Below are 23,946 nucleotides of genomic sequence, written 5' to 3'. Positions count from 1 at the left end.
ATTGCGTAACCTCCACATAACCTAACAATCATTCTCGTCAAATTATGAGGCCTGACATGGCTATGGTTATCAGTATCTTGCTGAAGGTTGATGGTTTACCCCTTACACTCTGGTTTCATTCACCCATGGAGCTGTCCACTATATTATGAGTGGAATATTCTTGGCTAAGACATTAAACAACATTAAATAAGTATGTGCATGCCAGGGGAATAAGACAAGTAGCTGTGTCAAATGCACTTGACACGACTCAGTCTTTGTGATGCACAAGGACATCACATTCCCCATATTAAAGCATGTTGTCGCAACGCCTATTGAAATAAATTACGCCTATTGAAACAATTACTACAAGCCCTATTGAAATAGTTTTTCATTGTAACCGCAACCCCTATTGAAGTAATTGTTTCAGTACGGTAGGTGTTGCTGCTGTAACCCCTAACGAAACAATGTTGTTTCAATAAGCACTTTGTTTTACATTCATGACCGTTATTGAAATAAGTCGACTAGACACCAAGTTATGTTTGTTTGAATCTTGTATTTGTTAGTACTGTGTAAAACTGTAATATTGCTTAAAGGAGTTTGTACATAGGTTCAAGGTGATAAGTAATTTTTTAATTGAATTCTTTTGAAACAGAAAATTATTACAAAGTCGTGCTGTGTAAGCGAGATGTCAACATACATGTGGTACCATTTTTAATACTTTTAGATGTGGTATTTTTGTTTCTTGGGTCTCATTTGCTTCTGTCTGTTTACAGAGTAAACCACTGCGGTGCATGTGATCAGTGAACAAATTCATTATTCGCCCTTAAATCATCTGCTCCTTAGCATAGAACAATTTCCATTTTAATGTCCAGTGGCTTCTGATACTCATTGAATGACTTGTGGTAGATCTTATGCTTTCCAGAGACTCTCACTGCAAATTTGGGCCTCTTTAGTTTCTGTTATGTCATATCTATTGCATTCTGCGTTTAGATAACTATTCTTGATTGTTGATGAGGCAAATCTCTTTTACGATCTCATCCAACTTGTGAACATCATTAGTGATGACAGTTTATTTGTGCTTGTTAAAAGGTGACTTGATAGCAGAGCTTACTGTCAGTTGTATTCACTTGACTAAAGTTGGTTTAGTTGGTTGATTGATCAATTGGTGTATAGAGGTTTAGTACAGTTAAGGTTACAAATGTTGCCGCTTATCATAAAATGTTCTTTAATCATGTTCATTTATTTAATTATTTGATTGGTGTTTTACGCCCTACTCACTCACTAGGACAGAGCCTAGGGGAAACCCATGACCATCTGCAGGTTGCTGTCGTACAACTGGAAAGAAAGCCAACATGAGTTGGGCTTAAACTCACGATCGCACTGGTCAGACGCCTCTTGAATCAGAATTATGAGGTCCCTGCATGTTACACTGAATTCAGCAAGATTTGTGAACATGACAGAGCAGAACTACCATAAAACAGGATTTTCAGTAATATTTAAGCCACCATCCCCAATTCCACTAATGCATCGTGGAAAAATGATCAACAGCTCAAAATATTTGTAGAAAATAAAACAGTTTCTGATATTTTGAATACATGATATTCTATCAGTTAGGGAGATAATGCCTTTGAAACTATAATATTACAAAGATGTGAATAATTTCAAATGGTGAGTAGAGTGTATGCAAAAGTGTCTCATTGAAATAAATCTTCTTAACTTCAACCTTTTGAAAAAGTATTTCATTAGGGGTTACGACGGCTATCCCTATGGAAGTAATTGTTTCAATAGGGGTAATTTATTTCAGTATGGGTTGCGACACATGTACATGTATACCTGGGCAGTCACACACAATTCAACAAATTTTGTGTGATTTATGTGAATTTTTCAGACACTTCATGTGCATGAGCATAGTTTAAAGTCGAAAACTTAGAAAAACACAGTGCAGATGAAAAACTAGGGCTGCTAATTGCTGCACTGCAGCTGAAGTCCTCTGCGTTGAAGCATAGGCATAAAATCTGTGTGCTTTTATTTATGCCGGATATGACATGTTTTATGCACATGTACGATGCTGCAGCTATCTAGCCCATAATGTTATCTTTAAGCTACTGTTAATTATATGTTAGTTTCGCTTGACTCTTTCTCACTCATGTGATATATTTCAAGAAACAATTAAAGTACATGTGGGATTGGTGTTTTAAAACAAATTTTTGCTCAAAATCTCATTTTGAATTAACATTTAAGTATTACCACGATATGAAGAAGGTCTATTATGTTTCATTAATATAGGTTTGTTGTACATTGAATTTCTGACGCTGAAATAACAATCTCAAGACCAGTGAAAATACTGGCTCGAGTGAGACTCTAACTCAGGACGGCGGGGCTAGACACCACTCGAGCCAGTTTTTTCATTGATCTGATGACAGTTATTTCAGTGTCGGAAATTCAACATTGGTTTGTTGTAATGATATCATTTAGCATAAATAAATAAAATTGACCAGTAGATGGCAGAATATGACAAAAAAATACACTGTGCCACATGTCTGTCTGGATCATAGGGGTAACTTCCTTAACCGTAACAAGAAGGAAACTGTTTGGTTGCCTCTTAGTTATTTGTCTGATATTGTTTATTATTTTCAAAAACAGCGAGTTGTTCCAGAGGTGGCTTTCAAGAAAAGGGGTCAAAAGGTACATGCAGACAGTCATGAGCCTAAATGTAGGTCTTCAAAGCCAAAACACTGGGGTGTAAAAAACTTCCACCCTGACCTACCTTTGACTGAAGACGAGTCAGTCGCTAGAGCCAAACAGTGGTTACAATGTGAAGCTATGAAGAGATGACAGGATTTGTCAGGTATTCGTTTCCATTTGGAACTGACATTTCCAGACCAAAGGAAAGCAATCTTTACAGATCAGACCTCAATCCATGAAATCAGAGAAAACTTTCCCCTTATGTTTACAGAAGATGAGGTGAGATGTTATTGCATGGATAATTAAAAATTGTGTCTTCATGTACTAAAACGTGTGTTGGCCGCACTGTTTCTGTTTTATCATTTGTATCTACATAAATTCACCAGTTCCTAACTTCACCACATCACTTGGTTATTTGTATTGTTCTTGTAAGTGATTGTGTCATATTAAAAAGGAAAGGACATTAGGACAATAAGTGAAACTGAAAAAATGTTTTCTTTTTACAGAAAATTTAAAGGATAATGAATGAAGAAAACTTCATTAATATTTCTTGCAGTTATTAAAAGAATTCCTGAGGCTAACAGAAATTGACCGAGATAAACAGTTCTTGGCCGGATTGAATACTTAGGGCAAAAGGATATTCGATGTGACCCAGTCAACAAATTCTGATAAAGAGAAGATCCTAAATGCTATGGCAACATCTAAAATTGAAGTTGATAAAAACTGTGAGATGTGCAATTAATTTTAAGCAATTGAAAGACACACAGTAGCTATATATTACATGGGAGATCTATTGGGCTTGTAGGAAAACTATTGCTTGTCAGCAACAAGATCACTGGTTCAAATATGTCTCCTGTCGGTGCTGGCCCAACTAGCACAGTAAAGAAGAGACGAAAATATTAACATAAAGTCATCTTTAAAAAAAAGGTATGCTTTGTTGGACATAACTCAGCACTGTCAAAAAAAAGTAGGGTAGGTCAGCATGAAAATCTTTTTTTCCTTATTCTTGCTAATAAAAAAGAGAAAAATAAGAAAATCAACCAAAAACCCAATAAAACTTTTATTGTCATGTACCTGGCAAAGGTTTACACTAGTTTTCATAAGTGAAAAACTCTTCAAGCAGGGCATTAAATACCAATCAATGAATCAATCATAAATAATCAAGCGATCAGTTCTTAAACATGTTTCAAGATCTAATGTATAAATCTCTTGGTTAGAAATAACAAATTAATGTTCATACATTGTTGATATATTTTGTCAATGAACAGAAAAAAAAAATCATCCATGACAAAGTAAATGGAGACTATACTTCAGTTGGTGGAGTTTATTTTTTTTTATTTTACATGTATCTATTTTGTACATAGTATCTTGACTTCAGCGCTTTTCATTTTCTGTTTTGTTTTTTTGTTTTTATAACAGGGCTGGTTGGTTATGTCTCTCTGCTTGTCTTGTCACGTGTCTTGAAGGAGTGCCTGCCAGATATCCTGTGTGAGGAAAGATCCGTAACTTTACATTTGACAACTATTTTTATGAGTCTGTTGGTGAGAACGGCCACAGGCCTATCACAGAGCCATGAAAAAAGGTGGAGAAATTTTCGAATGTAGCTCACCCAAGTACTCAGTGTCAGTGTGTTTAACGAAATAGAGCATGTGTTTATGGTCGAATATTAGCTTCCTTTGGTGATGTGTTATTCATTGTTTCACCGTTGACATTACCACAACAGGCTACATGTACATAATTTAAATTGACTGCTGAAGCCTTACGAACACTAGTTTAAAGCCATTCTGACACACCAAGAATTTTTGTATTTTTATTTTATTAGGCCATATATATTTATGATATCACTCTAAACTTGACATATTTTCTCCATATAAATGGATATATATTCATCCATAGATTCTTCAGTGTGTACTAATTTCTGTTATTCTTAGTCTTGTAGTCTTTGTCACATTACCTTGTTAGCTGCATTGATTAGACGCTGTGTCTGTTACATGTTTCAGAAGCCAGAACATGCGAGTTCACCAACACAAATGTGTATCATATGAATTTCCAAGAAACATGTCCAAGTCTTGTTTAATGTTTTGAAAACTTTCTGTTACATTGTTCGAATGTGAAGTATCATGGTCATTTTAATGACATAGTTAATCTTAAAGGCATTGTTTTTTAAAGTGTAGTGATGACATTTTCAGGTTTTTTGTACAGACTTTCTTCAGCTGTTTTTTCCAGGACCGACAACATTAATGTAAATACAATTTGAAGTCCTGCTTTATCTAGGTATGTTTAATATTTTGACATTTTTCTCTGAATGTACTTGAGAGATCAAGTATGGCTGCAGTTAAATAGTTGATTTAAAAGCCACTTGGATTTTTAAAGTATAGGGATGAAGACTACCACCTTTTCCTGCTTTTTCAAGACTGACAATAAATACTTAACTGTCTTAGAACATTCATTGTGTATGATCTTAAATTCCAAAGCATGTGTTATCCTGGTGATCTTAAATATTTTTAAACTTTTATTGGAAAAACATGTGGTTGGAAGTTAAAATTAGTTGTATTTTTATTTTTGCTCTTCATCAATATAAGATCACTGAAATGAAACCCAACAATGGAACCATACTGTTTATTAGCAAATTAAACAAAAGTTATGAAACTGGTAACAAAAGGTTTTTCAAAATAAGATGATTTATATTTGGTTCAGTGTATTGAATGGTGTGGATATTTCCAATGACAAAAAAAGTACCTGTTTCCATTATTCTTGTTCCCTTTGGTGGCAGTAAGTGGATGAAGGTGCTGTTTCATGTAGTGTTGAATGAAATTCGCAGTTGACCAAACATTTTCCAACAATATGTTTTGTGACAAGTGGAAAAGTATAGTATAACGTGCCAGTATAACAAAGTTAGTGGGTTACCCTGGGCACTGCGGTTTCCCCCACCCATTAAATAATATCTGCCATCGCAAGAGTAAAGAAATTCTTGAGTAGGTGTTAAACAACAATCCTTTTGAAAAAAGACATAAATGTGACTGTTTATTAAGCACTGTGGGTTTATGGTACGTGTGTGTCTCGTGAATATCGCATGGTACGATTTATACTGAACTCCGCAGCTTTTTTTATGCATACTTACCACGCAGTTTTGTTTCTTTTCTCTATGTAAAACGTCATCACTAGTTGTTATTCACATACTCATGGCTGTGTAGGTTTTAAGAAAAGTTGCGTGAAATCCAGTGCTGTGCAATGCCCAGTTTGCTCTGGTGACTCATTGTGCAAGTCTCATCATCAAGTGAGTCAATATAAAACTAGGTCAACAGTTGTGACCCTCTGGGTTGGTCACTTGACTCAGCAGTTTAGTCAAATTAAGGATTTACCAACAACTCCAGTGACTCATTTGTTTTTCTGAGTGTTTGCGAATCTGTTGATGCTTGTAGCTTCCCGTTCAGATGATCTCCATCTCAGCACACCAATTTTCAGTATTTTAAAGTTAAAGGCTCCGTACATCTGTTTGTATTTACTTTCTGAAAACTGTCAGAAAAGGCATTTAGAACATGTCTCCGGACGTGTGGAAGCTCGGAGCCTCAGGGGCTTGGGCGATCCCTGGACCCTCGCCCACCATGTCTATAATTGGCTAGGATGCTGCCTTCAGGCCTGATTACGCTGGTCAATGTATAATAAGCATTGTTCAGTTTGTCCGCATGCGCTGTTAGAGTAAATATTTCACAACTCACATAGCGCGTATTGGTATTTCAACGGGGTATAAGTGTATACATGTAAAGCATTTAAGTGATCCGAAAACTGAATTTGTGCCATAATGTGTAGTATAGGCCTTCTTCATTACAACCGTGAGGATGGATATTTTTTCTCATAAAACACGTTCAAACGCGCGTACGGCTATGTAGTCCAAGAGCTTCTGCGGCCTTGCAGCCCCTGGGCCCTCGCCTCATTGGCTGGTATAATGACCCCCACCCCCCCTTTTTAATTTGGTTTCCACGCCTCTGGTATACAAAACCTCCGTCCACTGTTCTATTGTGGAACCTGAATCAATTAACCATTGCTGTTCATTTAATTTTTTTTAAACAAGAACTGATTACTCAAACCAGAACATTGATCTTGAAAATGCAGTGATATATTTGTTACATCTGAGAAATTCATCAGTCATTAATTCATATACTGCTTAAAATAACTTGCTGAAGTCGCTGTGAGCTGAAGTACACTTCATGCTGACTTCCTCTCCGATGGTACAAAATAAATGTATAAAATATGAGAGGTAATGACGTTACATATGCTGCAATCCAGCTATACAACTTGGGCGGGTAAAGTTCCAATATATATGAGAATGTGATCTATCATCAACCCATTGTAATCTCGTAAATAACTCGTATAATTGTATACACCAACTTAAAAAAAAAACTTTTGTGGGATAAAGATTCCCGAGTTCTTTTCCCACTCATTCATTTAACACATTAGCAAGGTTAAGTTTCAAGGATGAAAGACTTTAACCATGATTATGGAAGCGTGTTCTGAGATGTGCCTATATCAGATAAGATGATGAGAAAACTGCTCCATGCAAAACGGATACAGAATTGCAGTTTAAATACTGTACAACATATTATTATATATACCATTAATCCTTCCATGGCGCTACAAGAATCGCTTTCTTAATATAAATATTAAACAATTTTTGTTTTCATATAGGCAAAACGGTCTTGCCACAAATTATTTTTACATGAAAAGAACACCAAAATGAATGAACGAAAAGAAAGGCAATTTCAGTCAACTATAAAAATGTGCGATACTAACGCTGTACTATACATAATATTACGTGGTGTGCTTATAGGTGTGCTTATAGGTTCAATGTTCAAGGCTTTGTAGTCTATATAAGGAATGCAAAGAAAACATAATATCGCTCCTGAAAAGGAAAAAAAAGATTGTCTGGAAGAATAATTGCCTCAGGAAATAAAGCCAGACACAAACGACTATTCCAAAAGTCATGTGTGACAGAGATCACATCAGGCCTGGCGGCAGATGGCGCTTCAACCCTTGTCTTTGTACCAGCTGTTGGACAATTGTTTTCCCGCCAGTAGGATATTGCCAATGTCCCTCGAAGGGTGTGTTAACGACAGAGGTTACTGCCCTTGCCAATCCATCAAGGTGCTGCATGTGTATACAGTGTTCTATCGCCCACATTGCTTTTGCGAAGTACCAAGACGTTTGATTAGTCCCGCCTGGTATGTCTCCAGACGAATACTGATCACAACGTGGAAACCATTTAATTGATATTCCTATAACGAAGCTTACTGAATGTCAGCGTACATGGAGATATTAGCAATTGTAATTTTGTCAGAATATGCCATCAAGAAGCAACCCTTTCTATGGGGTTTACAGTTTGTCTTATAACAATACAATCCGAAAAAATTGTAGTTTATATACAACGCTCACCTATTGTCTTTGAAAGGCTTTCCGGTGGAATACATGCATGGCAAAACGGAAACTGGGCCATGCTTCACAACACCAGTCCAATCTCGCACGACCTTTATAAAATTCCTCGCTTTCCACTGTGACGTTACTACTCCTTCATGTGCTGCTCTTCTTTGAATTTCTTTTCTAGCCATTCTCACTGGTGATGGGAAACGCTTGCCACTCATGGTTACTGGTACATACCGTAATTATAGTTCGAACTTGTGTGAAGGCTGAAAGAGTCTTTGTCGTTCAGTAGGACAACCACTGAAATAAAGGAACAAAATCTTAATGTCTTGCTGTCAGAGACTTCCGACATGCTCTGGACATCTTCAGTTCTTATAATTATATATAGGTGATCTTTTGGTGCATTATTTGTTTTGAATATTGCGGATGATGCATGGATTTGAACTCCTAATTTTACTGATTTATTATTACTACAAAAGAAAAAGTCAGCAGTACCACTTATTCATCCAGCTAGAGTCGGGTCCATATGGGTATATATTTTATACTGGCAAATGTTAGCCAAGTTGGTTCAAGGCCAAGTTATTGGTTGAAAGAAATCGAATCTCACGCCCATCAGGTTAGGTAGCATAATTAAGTAGAACTGGTCATCTAGTTAACTCAAATTAGCACGGCACGTGTCGACGGACAGGATAATGACCGAGCAACAAGACGGTAAGTGGAATTCTAATTAAGGGTCAGACACTCTAAACGCTGGGCAGGGCTGACTCGGCAGCCAGAATCAAGCTTAATCAAGCCCAATGAAGAGGGATGCCAAGACAGGCAACACAGATCGGCTAGAGCTGAAGAGGGTGTTTGGAAAAAAAAGAACTCCCAACGTATACCATGAACGGGAACAGTTTTACCCTGAGCCAAAATTCCCCCTATCGAAATGCTTGTCTGGTGGTTAGTTTGTCTGCCTCAAGTGCCAGGGTTCAATCATCAGCCACGTCATGCTAAATTTTTGGCCAGGAGATTCGTCAGATAGTAACCTGACAAAGTGTGGTTTTCTATTTCCACTAACCTCATCGTCTTGGTTGAATAAAAAAAAAGAAGAATAATACAAAAAAATTACAGTGATTTTGAAAAGACAACAAATAATATAACCTTGGTTATTTAGGATGAAACCTATTCGGTGTATAACGGTTAGAGTGGCCACCTTGAAGTCCGGAGATGCCGGGATCAAACCCGGGTATCGTCGTACCAAAAAATGGTAATTATTGCTGGATCGCTTGGCACTCAGCACTGAGAGGTTAGAACAAGGAAACAGGATTGGTTGGCCCGGTGTTCAGTATAATGTGACGGTGGGGTGTCACACCTGGTGTCTTCGATATGATTCCTCAGTTGCGGCAGCACTTTGGAGGCATGGACTTGCCCTGCCACAAGAAGACACAATATATGTACAAACACCTAATGACTCTCTGTCGTCATATGACTGAAACATAGTTAAGTACGACTTTAATCTGCAAGCCTTTACCCCCGGGTCTACCGACTTCGAGGGGTCAATTTAATCATTAGCCCACGGAAGCGGACGCTTTCAAATCGTGGTAACAATTACAAAGTGTACACTTCAACCAATACTTGCAGAATCCATTACATTAAGGCCTTAAATTGTCTAAAGAGATCAGCATTTCTAGTCATTTCGGCTATACTTTGAGTATAGTGCATTTAAACAAACACATAGCACGTTAGTTAGTCCCAGAAACTTAGGACATTGTTTTCATCGGCCATAAGTAAGCCTTAAGTCTTACAGTAATAATGTTTACATGAGAAGCATCGAAGAATGCAGGTGTTGTACCAGCACACTTCTAGGGCTAACCTTATAATAGGTCTGGTGGTGTACAAATGACGCGAATCAGTGAATCACTTACTGATAATGATAAGAGACCAGATTTCACCGGTTATCTATGACCATTTGCCACGTTGTCGTCCATGCTTTGGTTTTACTTACTTTATAGTTGTTTATTTATTTATTTAATTTTTTTTGATTGGCGTTTTACGCTGTACGCAAGAATATTTCACTTATATGGCGGCGACCAGCATTAGGGTTGGAGAGGAAGACAGCTCTGGACTTGAACTCACAGCGACCTCATTGGTGGGAAGCCCATGGATCATTGCGCCTTGCTGGCGTGCTAATCCCCTCGGCCACTGAGGGCCCCTACTTACTTCATAAGCTGTAGCCTTTTGTATTATGTCCTTGAGAAGTAGGACTACCCGTTGACCATTTGACATTACGTGTGCATGACTAAATGTCTGGTGTTTCGATCAAGAGAGGACCATTCGCCACAGCTACATCCTTCCTCTGGCTGCAGTGCGCAGGTCGACCCAGTAACAGATGTTAATTACCAAACCTTGGCCCAAACGCCTAACGACGAGAAAGTCAAACAGCGAGACCCAAACTACCCTTGCTTAATACATTCCATACATCACATTTGCAACTGGGGTTTACAGGTGGCTCTCGTACACAGACCTAAAGCGTGGATTTAACGACTTCATACAGTTTTTTTTTCCTTTGGAAATAAGTCTTCACACTGAGACGATTATTGGCAAAATTACCAAACTGGCAATTGCCTGTATCGTATAAGAGTTTCTTGACTGCAGATGTTGGGTTCTGAGTAACCCGCATTCCTGACAGTTATTGACAAGGCTCCAGCCGTCTGCGATCGCCTACCATCTCGTTGAGGGGACAACGTCGTAAAGTCATTGACTGTAGGTGCTTAAATAGGGGTTTTACTACTGCGCCAGGGAATGTACGGGACATTCCACTCTGGGTTTCCTCTGTGTGTGGTATTACACAGACTATCCAAGACTCTCGGCATGGGATTCCTTCTCCCTGGAGACTCCGTCACGATGTACGACTTGTTCACTCCAACACGGATGTTTAACGACCTGAACCTTTACTTTAATTAATTGGGGGGTTCATTTTGGCTACAGACAAAAGGAGTCTTTGCAAACAAGTAGACAGAGCTTTGCAACGTGATCGGAATATAGTGAGATGACCAGAGGGCAATGGAAAAGCTTTCTCTGCGAATTGGAAATACCATGTGGTTGACTACGTGATATTCTTGTGGCTTGACCAAGAACCGTCTTCCTAATATTCACGTCAGCGAGGTAAGCGGTGTCAAGGTTGATATGAGTACCAGAAGGCTCTCCAAGTCTGACGCTGATGTTGGATTTATGCTCTCACTATATACCGATTAACCCAAGAGTAAGAATTTAGCTGTTCTCTACACGGGATAATTAGACTACGGATATGTGAATTTAGGATGTCTGTAGTAAGTAATTATTGCTGGAGTGTGTTCAAGTTGTGTAAAGAATGGGTTTCTTTTGTCTTTTGTAAAAGCGAGAAGCTTGAATTGCTTGTGAATTTTGATCGCTTAGATTGTGCTTGACGACGTTTCGATGTTTTCCGCTCCAGGAACAGTGTAATACCTCAAGAAATACACTGTCTTTCAAACCGCTATATTTCTAAAGAAATGCCAACGGCATCTGGAATTCTTGGAGGATGGTGTTAATTCAGTAATTCAGCCGTTGGAAATGGCTGGCATTTGTTTCTTCACGGACAGTTTTCGACATATCCACTGATTTGGATTTATTCCTGTCGGCTCTACAGACATAAACAATAAAGGAGCATCAGAAAAACAATAGTGCGGGAAATTCGTCACATTTTAGTGAACCACAGTTGAGAAAGGTAAACCCATACTACTGGTTAACATGAAAGTACTTCGCGTTTGACGTGTAATTAGACCAAAGGAATGTTCTAGAATTCTACATGGATGAGTGGTTGTATTGGGTGGTGAGGAAACATTCAGTCGAGCACCGCTTCCTGAGTTCTGAAGATCATACCATTATGCAACTGAATAGCCAAATGGAAATGAGAGCAACCCTTCTTGGTCTAATTTTCATCACCTTGATGACTTTGGACATGGTGCTTTGTAAGTACTTTCAATTTTGATACCATTTCATTTTTACTTTTATGATCGAATGTCGTAAAGTATATTACATCAGCCTACTTGTATTTTAGTAAAAATTATCCACCTTCAATATTGTCTAAGATAGCTACATGTGATATTTTTGCTCCCCACTAGATTCCGCTTGTCATAAATCATAGATCAAATACAACAAAAGACGGGTAGCCCTGCAACACAAACATTTCAGAAACAACAGTCGTCAGTTATACATTCATAAAACAAAGTAAAATTTCCTTGGCACAAGAAGCATAAACCACCGCGCTAGGTGGTTGTCAATACTTCTCTTCGCCTACGCAATGTCACGAGAACTAGAAGCACGTACTGTGCTCATTCAACGCTTACTACTTTAGTTTTGGGAGCGGCAAACAACTAAGGCATCAGTAAGATTGCTAAGTTTCTCAACTTGTTACAACACAGATAGTGGCATTAAACAAAGCTGATTATATCTGCTATGACGTCATTCCGATCAACATCATGGTTAACCGACCACACTGCAGTGGCCCAGGCGTTCCAGTAGCGCAGCAGTATGGGTTGGTCTAGTGTCTGTGTACTACCACTGGGCGGGTGTCAGGTCTGGTGTCTTCGTCTTGGCGTTCCCGTGATACAGCGCTACAATATGCTGACATGTGTCTGGCTTGCTACGTATTGGTGAAACAACGCTGAAAACCGCTGGAAAACAAATTACGGAGAACGGCTTATATAGCTCATTCTGAGCTGTGGTTATCTTTTTGAAATAGTAAGTTTGTTTTGTGGTGTGTGGTTAATACATCCAACAAAGAAAATGTTGCTTCAAAGTAAGTAATAGAATTACTATCATTTAATTACTTAGATTCACCCAAATATTCTTTGTTGGCTGTACAAGAATAGAAAGAAATCGCCCTTATTTCACAAGCTAGGTTTAATTTCCAAGCATTCTTTTGTGACCATGGCACTGACGTTTGGCATCTTACGAGCGGACGAAAACAGGGACTGAGAGGCCAACGACCTCTCTTAGCGCTTTAAAGGTGAACCGGTTCTCAGGGGAAGTACTCGTTAACTTCATAGTTGATGCAGCCAATTCTGGCTACCCTTGGGTGGACCACCATAGGAGAGCGGGCCGACTATTTACACCTGTTATAAGGGGAATGAGTACTAAGGCAACGATGTTTTAAGACCCGCAAAACACCCATCCCGCCAGAGGTGTGACGTACATTAACACTTCGATAATGTAACTTATATCCAGGAAGTATACAGAGCAACGAAAGCCATTTGCCCTGTGGGCTTATACCCGTGTAGTGGAACTTCAATGAAAAAGTATCCTTTTTGGATTCTCTGTCACATGTTGGTTTGTGATACCTTTGATAGGAGGAAAATGTTTTTTATTTGCTGACTGACGCGGAATTGCTGAATACTTATTTAACGTAGCGCTATACCGACAGCGTCTTTATATACACTTGATGTAAGATTTTGCCAAGAAACCCTCTGTCATTTTTGTACTCTGTTTACAACTTACTCAAAAAAAAAAATAATAATCGTCAACAATTGTAACTAACAGCATGACGTTGAAGACAGTAATTAATTAAACGTAAATTGCGGCTTCAAGTCAGATGCAGTTTGTCAAATACTAGCAAAGAGCTTTGATTTCCAGCGGCTACTTCCGGCTTTTTTTTTTAATTTTTTACCATAAAGCTGAGAAGAGGTGTATACATATTAAGTGAAGTACTCTAAGTGCAACATCATGAACACCAATAAAATACGAACAGTATATCAATAAACACAAACAAGATTTTTAAACAGTATTAGCCACATGTATGAAAAGGAAACACATATGGTGGAGTATCCTGGAATATTCTGTGGAAGACCAACAATATCAAAGCTGAGGGAAAATTGACAGACATAGTATTACACTGGAAATACGAGAGACCCTGTACCGTGTCACCTAGATCTCATTACGATCATTATATCAACACAACCAGCTGCTGAAAACAGGTGGGCTACTCCGGGGTGTTCTGTACCTAGTGGGAGTTCTACTCGTTCGGAATATCTTACTAGTCGTGTAACCTTGCACAAAGATTACATCCTAATTAACAGCTGAAGTTGTACATGGTTAAAAAACGGTTAAGATTTGGGTGCGTAAAATCTCAGTAAATGTGCAAAAGATGTCTCTCATGTAGATGCATGCACAACTACATCTTTCCGTTGTTTTTCTCAGCTTAGTTTCCAGTTGATACTTTGAAGTGTTTGTGACATACATTTAATGCAGAGAATGTGCTGTTTCTCTTCTCAGATCGAGCTTATAATTGAGAAATTCCCTTTGTTTCTCTTTCTGATTGATTGCTCATTATAGGCTTAAATAAGTAACAGTTTGACTATAAACAATATTTTTTTCAAATTGTCTAATACAAGTACACAAACCATTATATCTGATTTATTATATGCATACACATATAGCTGATTGTGATTTCGATTACACATAAACTAAAATGATACTGTTCTTAAGCACATAATGCCAATCCATGGAAATCTGTGAAATTGCGGCCTGAAAGGATTTCCATATGTACGTTGAGGGACAACAGATATAGGCCTACAAGTTTGCCTGTAACGAAAAGGGCGAATTTATGTGCCTCCGGTTTGATGTTCATATATACGTAACTGAACTGGCTTTCAAGGACAAGAACATTTCCAGAAGGTTCTTTTTCAACAACTTGTTAATTATTCAATCTCGCGTGGTAATAATAATGAGGGATATACCAAGGTAATAAACAAATCGAATGCTTAGTCAGGCATTGTGGTATAAACTCTTCAAAAAGAACTCTTCGTCTTGAGTTATTAGATCGTATCTCCGACCAAATTGGTGTCCATGAATATTCCCACATCGAGCCGCTCAATTTAAGCACCTCTTGGACTTTGGTAATAAAACGCACAGGGAAATCAGGGCTCCGGCAGCAGCTAAAGCAACCGGCATTCAGTGGAATACGTTCAACTTGGTTAATATCGCTATTGGAACGCCATCTAATGAAGCAGAAATCGATAAGTTGTTTTTCCGCTTAAACACAAAAGCCTTGATTAATATTAGGCGAACAGCTGTAATTAATTCCCGGTTGTTGAGATTGATTAGGACAAAGTACCCTAACAGCTGTCCCGTTTTTTGTCGGTTGGTTTAGGATTCAGTCGTCAGAGTTGTATTGCAAGACTGCAGAAAGAAGACCTTGTAAGTTGATGCTGTGAAAATAGGATTTACCGACGTTTACCGAGTTGACCAAAGGGAATAATTCATGATTTTCTTGCCTGGAATATTGTATCTTGCTCGGCGACTTATTTTATTGTTTTCCTAACTCAATATTCTTAATTCAGAATTCTTGGCGATATAGGCCAAAATTTCGGGAAAAAAAATCAGTGATACTCTATGGCTTCAAAACAGTTCATTATGAAACCTAAAAAATAGACTTCCCCACTGTGCTTCATATACCAAGTTTAGATTTTTACGTCAACAACCAGTGCCTGGTTTTATTTCATTAATCTGTTGAAGGGATGGGAATGAAATAGAACACTTGGCTGCACAATCCAATCAATACATTACAATTTATCAATTATCAGTAAATCAGTTTGTGTTATCATTAATCTATGATGTTTAAAGTTATCCCTGCATGGTTATGATTGAGGAAGTATAACTTACTTTACCATAATCTAGACAGTTTGATCTTATAGGTAAATATTGCCGATGCCAGAAATGTTCATGAATGGATTCGTCCATACATGTATATCCTCCCGAATATGATGCTTTGCCCATTGTTATTTTTTTACGCCAAGAGATCGATATAATCCTAGTTGTACAATACAACTTACGGACTACACCCTCACGAGCTACCAAACCCCCCTCAATCATACCCATTACGTCCATCATTTGCTAAACCGTTGTAATTATGTGATTCCCTTCCAAACTGCTGTCGATATAATAGCAATATAATAACACAGTTGAAGTCTCTCTTTATGCCACTGGAAACAGTAATCAGAGCTATTGTATATTCATGAATAGTTTTGTCGGCATGTGCGGAGAGGAAATTTGGCTGTCCAGAGTTCCAAATGGCGAGAGGCCATGTGCTGTCCATCAAAGATTTTTTAAACAAATTGTCATGTGGATGAATCATGTAATCCAGTCAGAGTGAGCTTAGTAATACATGGAGATAAACACCGAAAATGTAAGACGGATCTATACCCCAAGACTGCACGTATATATACTTCTACATTCATACACTGCTCATATATACTGCTAAACGCAAATACTACTGTATTTCATAGTACGAATATACTTACATGTATTTCTACAGCCTTATACTCACATATACTTACTAGAGTAGATACTAGAGTAATTTTAAACCTTTGGTGCCTAATAAACTGCAGTTGAAATTGACAACACTGCTTTTAGTTTTACCTAATTCTGCTTATTCAGTTGTGCTTGGGGGCATCTAAGTTGCTATTGTTTAAGCATTTAAATGAAATTTAGACCAAAATCCTGAGGTAAATTGACAGGAGGCTCTGACCCCTTACCAACCATGGCACATTTTGTCGTCAGTGCTCTGGTTTTGCTCTCTATGCTGTTATCTTTTTATATTGTATGCCTGCATAAACGGGAATTCTGCTCGTAGACTGAAGATCTCGTGGCCTGCTCCCTTTGAATTATTATTTGCTCGATCATACTCAGGTGATATGAATTCAGAATTATTATATGATCACGGAATACCTTTCTTGTCGCCTATAGCTTTTACACTTTGAGGACAGCGCAAGCGACAAGACCAAGTTCCTGGTTTAAGTAGGCAGCGATTCAATATGGAAGCTAAGTTGAGAACATGACCAATCACACATGTTTGTCGTCAGATACCGGCAACCGATCACACATGTTTATCGTCAGATTCCGGCAACCGATCACACATGTTTATCGTGAGATACCGGCAACCGGTCACACATGTTCATCGTCAGATATCGATCACACATGTTTATGGCCAGATACCGTCAACCGATCACAAAATTTTATCGTGAGATACCGGCAACCGGTCACACATGTTTATCGTCAAATACCGGCAACTGATGACATATATTTATCGTCAGATACCGGCAACCGGTCACACATGTTTATCGTCAGATACCGGCAACCGATCACACATGTTTATCGTGAAATACCGGCAACCGGTCACACATGTTTATCGTGAAATACCGGCAACCGATGACACATGTTTATAGTCAGATACCGGCAACAGGTCACACATGTTTATCGTCAAATACCGGCAACCGATGACACATGTTTATAGTCAGAAACCGGCAACAGGTCACACATGTTTATCGTGAAATACCGGCAACCGATCACACATGTTTATCGTCAGATACCGGCAACCGATCACACATGTTTATCGTCAAATACCGGCAACCGGTCACACATGTTTATCGTCAAATACCGGCAACCGATGACACATGTTTATAGTCAGATACCGGCAACAGGTCACACATGTTTATCGTGAAATACCGGCAACCGATCACACATGTTTATCGTCAGATACCGGCAACAGGCCACACATGTTTATCGTGAAATACCGGCAACCGGTCACACCTGTTCATCGTCAGATTATATTCAGGGTAATCTCAACAAAAAACTCCATTGGTATTGTAGTACAACAACGAGTCAGTTGAAGCTGATGGGTTGCACATGTTAATATGTTATAATAAATCCATGCGACGTTAGATGGTAGTACGTAGGCCGTTTTCATACCGTCATCCAACTCCAAATAGTCTGTGGATGAAGATGTTCAGTTACATGTACGTCCACCTTGCACGGATTAACTGGATTTAACTATGATATTCATATGGTTTTACGTTTGTTTATGTACGGAAGCACAATTATTTGTACCGGGTAACCATCATGATCTATTTGCCTAACTTCAGTCACGACATATAGTAATAAAGCAATAAGGTCAGTAAAGTCCATAATGTATTCAGGAAAATTTGAGGTTCCCTGGGTGTAAAATTTCAGATTCATTTTCCGACTCTCATACCCAGTCTGTTCTTAGATTGGAAACAGGTGTGTGGTCTTTTGACTCTGTTTGCCGTAAGGGGCGCCAGAAGATAGCTATGTAGCCTAAAGTTGTTCAGAACTGTCAAATATTCAAACCCTTTTCAGTTTCTACTATATTTTGTTTTTGTCACTGTTTTCAGGTCGTCAGTCTTGCAACATTAGCCCGAAACTACGAGACAAGTGGTTCTTCAAAGACAGGAAGAACAAAGGTTTTATGAGGATTCGTGCGCATGCATTAATCTACGTCAACAAAGAAAATAATACCAAAATACGATACAAGTGTTTAGAAAGGCGTGGAAACATATATTTACTGAGGTATATAATTAGATCTAATGCTGTACGTTTTTCCTTATCTAAACCATGCATTTGCATATATTTCACTGTTCTATTTATATCATAATGCCATTCAGTTGACCTTGATTTATGAGTTGTAGTATCATTTAATACAAAAGAAATTTTTGACATTTACATGTAAACCTGCGTGAGTGAAAAATGAAATTTCATTCATCAATATATAGTCTGTCCCCATAAATTGTTCAGACTTTAGTCACTGTGGCATGTTTAATGTCACTGTTCATATCATTCTTCAGTTGGTGTATTTCCCCTTTATTCAGAACCCACAGGACACCGAAAATAAAGAATGGAGTGTTGTGTTTAGGCTTTAGTTACCTGGGGGTGTCGCCATACGAGGGGTACGGGATGTTACGACTCAACTGTAAGTGCAACCAAATTTTCTCGCAAATATGTGTGTAGACATGTGACCGCATGTAAATGCAATCCCTGCAATATTCGCACCTTCTCGTCTGACATTCAGTGGGCCATGCCACTATATTATTAGTGAGCGGGACATGGTGTCATCGGTATGCATCATGTTTTTGTGGTCAGCATTGTGCTCACCTGGTACAACAAGATGGCTTCATTTGAAAACGTTAACCCTCAACTAAAAAAATCAGAAGAATCAAGTTTGGTTGTATCTGTAGCTATGACTTAGCTGTGAGTAGCAGTTACTCGGGCTATATTTCCAGATGACTGAATCTTCTTGCGATTGCAAGCAGTAAATCCTGCCATTATACGGAAGTTTAACAATCGTTTCGTCCCCAACCTTATGAGACAAATTTGACCTTGAACTGAACTATGTTTTGCCGTATCCCTTTTATTCCTTGTTCTGTTTACTGTAAGTCAACTGATATAGATTAGAGAATTCATCACAGAAGTTCATTGTGAAAACAATGCATTGCGGTGCTTCCGATATTTCTGTAAAAACTATGGAAAATACGATCATATAGAAATGGAATGCTGAATGGGTAAAACCTCTTTTTGGATAGATATATGTCTTAAATTGGGCCTTTACTGTAATCTTATATCTTGTATGAACCTTAATTTTTGCTTTCTCGTTTAACTTAGCAAACGGAGACAGTTTCAGTCTGATCAGTCCCAAGCCCGTGAATCGCAACACACCCATCGAGATTGATACCTCTTGTGATCTACTTTATGGGTCTCGCAGACAAGCCTTTGCCTTCATCAGGCGAGCAGGTGGGTCAAGGAGTTCCTGTTATCATCAACGATTAAATGTGTGTAATTGTAATTAAGGTCGTGCAGCTATCAGCGTAAACATGGCACTTACATTGCTTCTTGTGTTAGAATATTTCAATTTAGTCGTCAGTGTATGGCTTCGCTATTAGTCTTAGCATTGAAGTTAAAAAGGTAAATCAGTATTTTACTATATTAAACTGCTCTGCAGTGTTCGATATAAACCTCAGTCAGCATCCTTATCCCGGAGCTAAGGCATTCCCAACGTATCAGTCGTTTAATTGCAGTAGCTGTTTGCCTGACTTTATACGTCTGCCATAAACACATGTATTAATTAATTCATTAAATGGGTGTTTAACGTTGCACTCAGTTTTATGGATGAAGGAAACCAGAGTTCCCAGAGTACACAACCGGTTTTGGGCAAGTAACTGACTAGCACTCATGCAAATTGGACACATGTCTTTTCATAAAGCGTATAGGGTGTATGTCATATTGGTGGGATGCACGTGATCACCCATAAACTTCATATAAGGCCACCTAAATGGCCTTTCAAGTATTGTTGGCCATTTATAGTCGCCAATCTCCCTGGAGCATTGAAAGTGGAGGGATCTCCGTGATTCCCCATCCGATGTTGGGCTTACCTCTTCCAAATACACTGGTCTGACCACTCGGACACAAATTGGTTCTTTGGCCAGGGGGCGTTCGGCTGACGAGAGCCGAATGATAACAATTTACATTGAGGAAACATGAAATTCAGATGGTGAGCATTAACCGCAGATAAGTAATTCGAACCCAGTCTGTGCAGTCTGTCGTTCATTTCTACATTTGCTATGACGATATGTTGCCAGTCTGCCAGCGTAATGCTTATATTTTACAAAAACAAAATGGACAATCGGGCTTGGACCCGATTCGCCATTTTGCAGGAAAAGATAACCCAAATGCCTTAGTTTTGAAAGGTGTTCAATGTGCCTGTAGTAATGGCATTATCAAAGGTAATATACAGTTACTGGTAAAACCATTGGCTGTAACATTCTAACCATCATAAAGTTTGCGATCTTTCTTTACATTCAGGTAGTGGATGCCGATTTCCAAAAAAGCTGCGCGGAGAGTGGGACATAACCTATATCCACGCCCTAAAGGCAATTTTCACCCCAAAGACGCTGATATACCATTTGGTTGACCGGTCCACACTAAGCTTGCATTGTGATAAACGCGATGGAAATTTATTCCTACTAAGGTATTTCTGCACTTTCACCGCATTATTGCAAAACACTAAGATACTTGTTCTTTCATATTTTTTTTGTTTTGTTTCTTTTTGGGGGGGAGGGGGTTGGTCTTGTTTTCCTTTCTTGTCGCAGAAGCAGACACATATTAATGCTATATATTTTATTGCATGGCAAATGGACGCAGTTTTATTACATTACTACATGTGCAATTTCTGATTCTGTTGGTTAGTAAATGAGTGCCTTACCTTTTCCTCAGTCAGATGTCATTGTTTGCTTCTTCTTTTTCTTCAGAGCCAAAAACTATAACAACTCTACAATGGATGCAATCGTATGTTTTAAAATCACTCCCCTAACCGGGTCGGCATATTACTCCTACGAATTGTCGCGCTTGAACAGTAAGTTGTCATTAAAGCTAATTCTATAACGATTTCCACGAAGATTTACGATCGTTTTTTTGTATATACATACCCACGGTATTTTGACCAATTTCATTGACTATGCCAAGCAATCGAGCATATTAATTATATCTCTGCCTATTACAACCGGCATTTAGAATAGGTTTCTTAGTCTTCAAATCATACGAAAGAGGATTTGTTATCCTTCTGTATTCTGTATTACATTTGGCCAGGCGTTGAACATCATTGTAAATCTATTTTCACCCCAAATTTGTACGTGGCTCATACAGGAAATTCAAAAGCAAAGGTTAAAAATATCTCCGCTTAACATTAAACTAAATTCATGCAATGAAATCTACACATCAGTGTATTCTTTATATAAAGGGCACTAACTCTGTTTCATTATGCCATTGTGTTTTCAGGCGGCCATGAGCTCGACAATCAACTACGGCTGATCCCAGCTGATGAGACGGCCCACATACATCAAACGTGTAATTGGATTGACAGCCCCGGGAGACCAGAGTTTCTCTATCATTGAGTGCCATTGACAGGAAATGGCCATATGCATGACATATTTCACACTGTGCGACGATGAAGGATGAAGTTTAAGTATATTGAAACATGTAGTTATGCAGCAAAGTTTCAAATATTGACCGCAACAAGGAGGTTTAATTTGAAAGCTAAGGCAAGTTAAAGGAAAGATAATGTTCATTATTATGATAAGTGGAAACAATGGATTCCACAGTGAAATCACGATGGACAGGGAAATCTTGGTTTTATGCAGTATGATCTGTGGACAAAATGGAATGGGCTAAAATCACTGCCTTCTCTGTACAAAGTGACGTCAGAGTGTATACTGAGAGCATGGAATTTACAAGAGGCCTATAATATGATTGGAGAAAACTACCAAAGATAGAACAAAACACAGATATATCACGGCTGTACATATACGTTGCAAAAAGGTGTTGCACGCAATAAAAGCACATTAAGACACAAACCACATCATAACTTGAATACGTACATATATAACAAATCAGTACCTTATTTTTAGCAACTGTCACACATGTATGCAAATCCTAATGTAATGTGCATGCAATTTTAGTGAGACAAATGGAAAACGCATCCGTATATGGGGTGGTTATCTTTACTGGTATACGGGAGGAATGGTGGATATGGGATGAGATACGTCCAGGCCTCAGCACAGAAATGGGCATATAAACAATTAACATGCTTCATCTTAACGTAGAGGAATATGAAGACCAGATACATACACACTGTGACTCGGCTGGCGGAAATGGAGCACCTTAACGAAGGGCGGAAACCCAGTGCAATTACCAAGTGAGGAAACCGATGCGGAAACCAAAAGAATGAGTGAAGTGAAATGGAGCCTGCATGTGATGACAGTACATGCGGTTAATTTATTAATTATTAGCTTCCTGAAATCCATTACGAATTGTTTGTTCTTGCCCGCGCAGTTCAGATTAGCCGTTAAGATATCCCTTTTTTGGCAGTTTTTCCTAGCTTCAATTATTTTGAGGAAAATTATAATGAAGATACCTATAGGCCTTATTACGAGTGTTCCGATGATAATTTATGCAGTATTTGTTTCATTGTATACCTTTGAACAATACATTGCTACAGGTATAATCGTTTTCGTTTGTAAGAATATCTTGATCTAGTTCCTGATTAAAGGTATTTGTTTAGTTTCTGTATGGCTGTGCAAAACTGGTTGGAATTATTTCGACCTTAACGGTTCGTTGCTACACAGAAATGTACAGCTAATTGTTTAATGGTTGCTGATGTAAATATCCTGGTCAGCTGTGTTTCAATGCTGTTTCAAATGGCCTCTTTGTCTACCTTGTGATTTTATGACGGTTTTGTTGAAAGTTGTAGATTGTTTCAGCTCCACGCCTGAACTGTAATGACTCCTGTATCACTGATTGCTATTGTTACTTGTGACGGTGCTCTACTGCACCTAATTGTCATGGTATAATGATTTAACTGCTTAATATGATACAGATCATAACCGGTGTATTGGTTTCTTGAATGGAAGCCGGTTACAGCCATCACCGTACTATCGTCGGGCGATGGAACAAAATAACACTTGCACGAGTACGATGATGGCCTTAACCTCCCCACTTACTATTACAATATCTGCGCAATGTTTTCGTGGCACGCGATTCTTGCCAAACAAGCATAATTAATGGAGCCTACAAAATTAGAAAAGTATTCGTCTTAAAGAATTCTTGTTTTTACACATTTTATTAGAGTTTTGACGTCCTTCTGAAGAATATTTCACACCCTAAACTGAGTTCCTAGATATGAACGGATGAAACCGAGCTTGATTCGAACATGTAACATTATTGCTTAAGATCTTGTGGCCTAAATGAAATGATATAGACGATCCTGTCTCTGGCGTAATTGCAACGGGATACTTTTTCTGGCTTGATGGCGACTAGCGTCCAAGTCGGGTGTACCATTGTTCCCCTGTAACACACCGGCACTATATTACGTCATCGCTAAGACAGGAATTAAGAAATAAGACGTAGCTTGTCGTGTTCAAATCATGTAGGTAGCGCACAGCAGACGAGAGTTGTCCACTGTTTGAGAACGATGGTCCGAAGGTTTGAAGTATTTACTTCATTCTGGAAAAATGCAAAATCTGT

The 23,946-nt window shown here is 38.6% G+C and overlaps 1 protein-coding gene across 1 annotated transcript; it reads left to right on the top strand.

Moving 5' to 3' along the window:
* The first annotated feature begins 10,553 nt into the window (after positions 1–10,553).
* On the top strand, positions 10,554–22,988 carry LOC135467761 (uncharacterized). Its single transcript, XM_064745599.1, has 7 exons — positions 10,554–12,050; positions 18,270–18,444; positions 18,744–18,844; positions 19,534–19,662; positions 20,731–20,896; positions 21,177–21,280; positions 21,703–22,988. The coding sequence occupies exons 1-7, from the start codon at positions 11,888–11,890 to the stop codon at positions 21,816–21,818; spliced, it is 954 nt and encodes a 317-aa protein (XP_064601669.1). The 5' UTR covers positions 10,554–11,887; the 3' UTR covers positions 21,819–22,988.
* Positions 22,989–23,946: the final 958 nt, after the last annotated feature.

Source organism: Liolophura sinensis, chromosome 6 (genome assembly GCF_032854445.1).
Source record: "Liolophura sinensis isolate JHLJ2023 chromosome 6, CUHK_Ljap_v2, whole genome shotgun sequence".
NCBI classification, from domain to species: Eukaryota; Metazoa; Mollusca; class Polyplacophora; order Chitonida; family Chitonidae; genus Liolophura; species Liolophura sinensis.
Note: the sequence above shows the minus strand (reverse complement) of the source record. Positions and strands in the feature narration are given on the sequence as shown.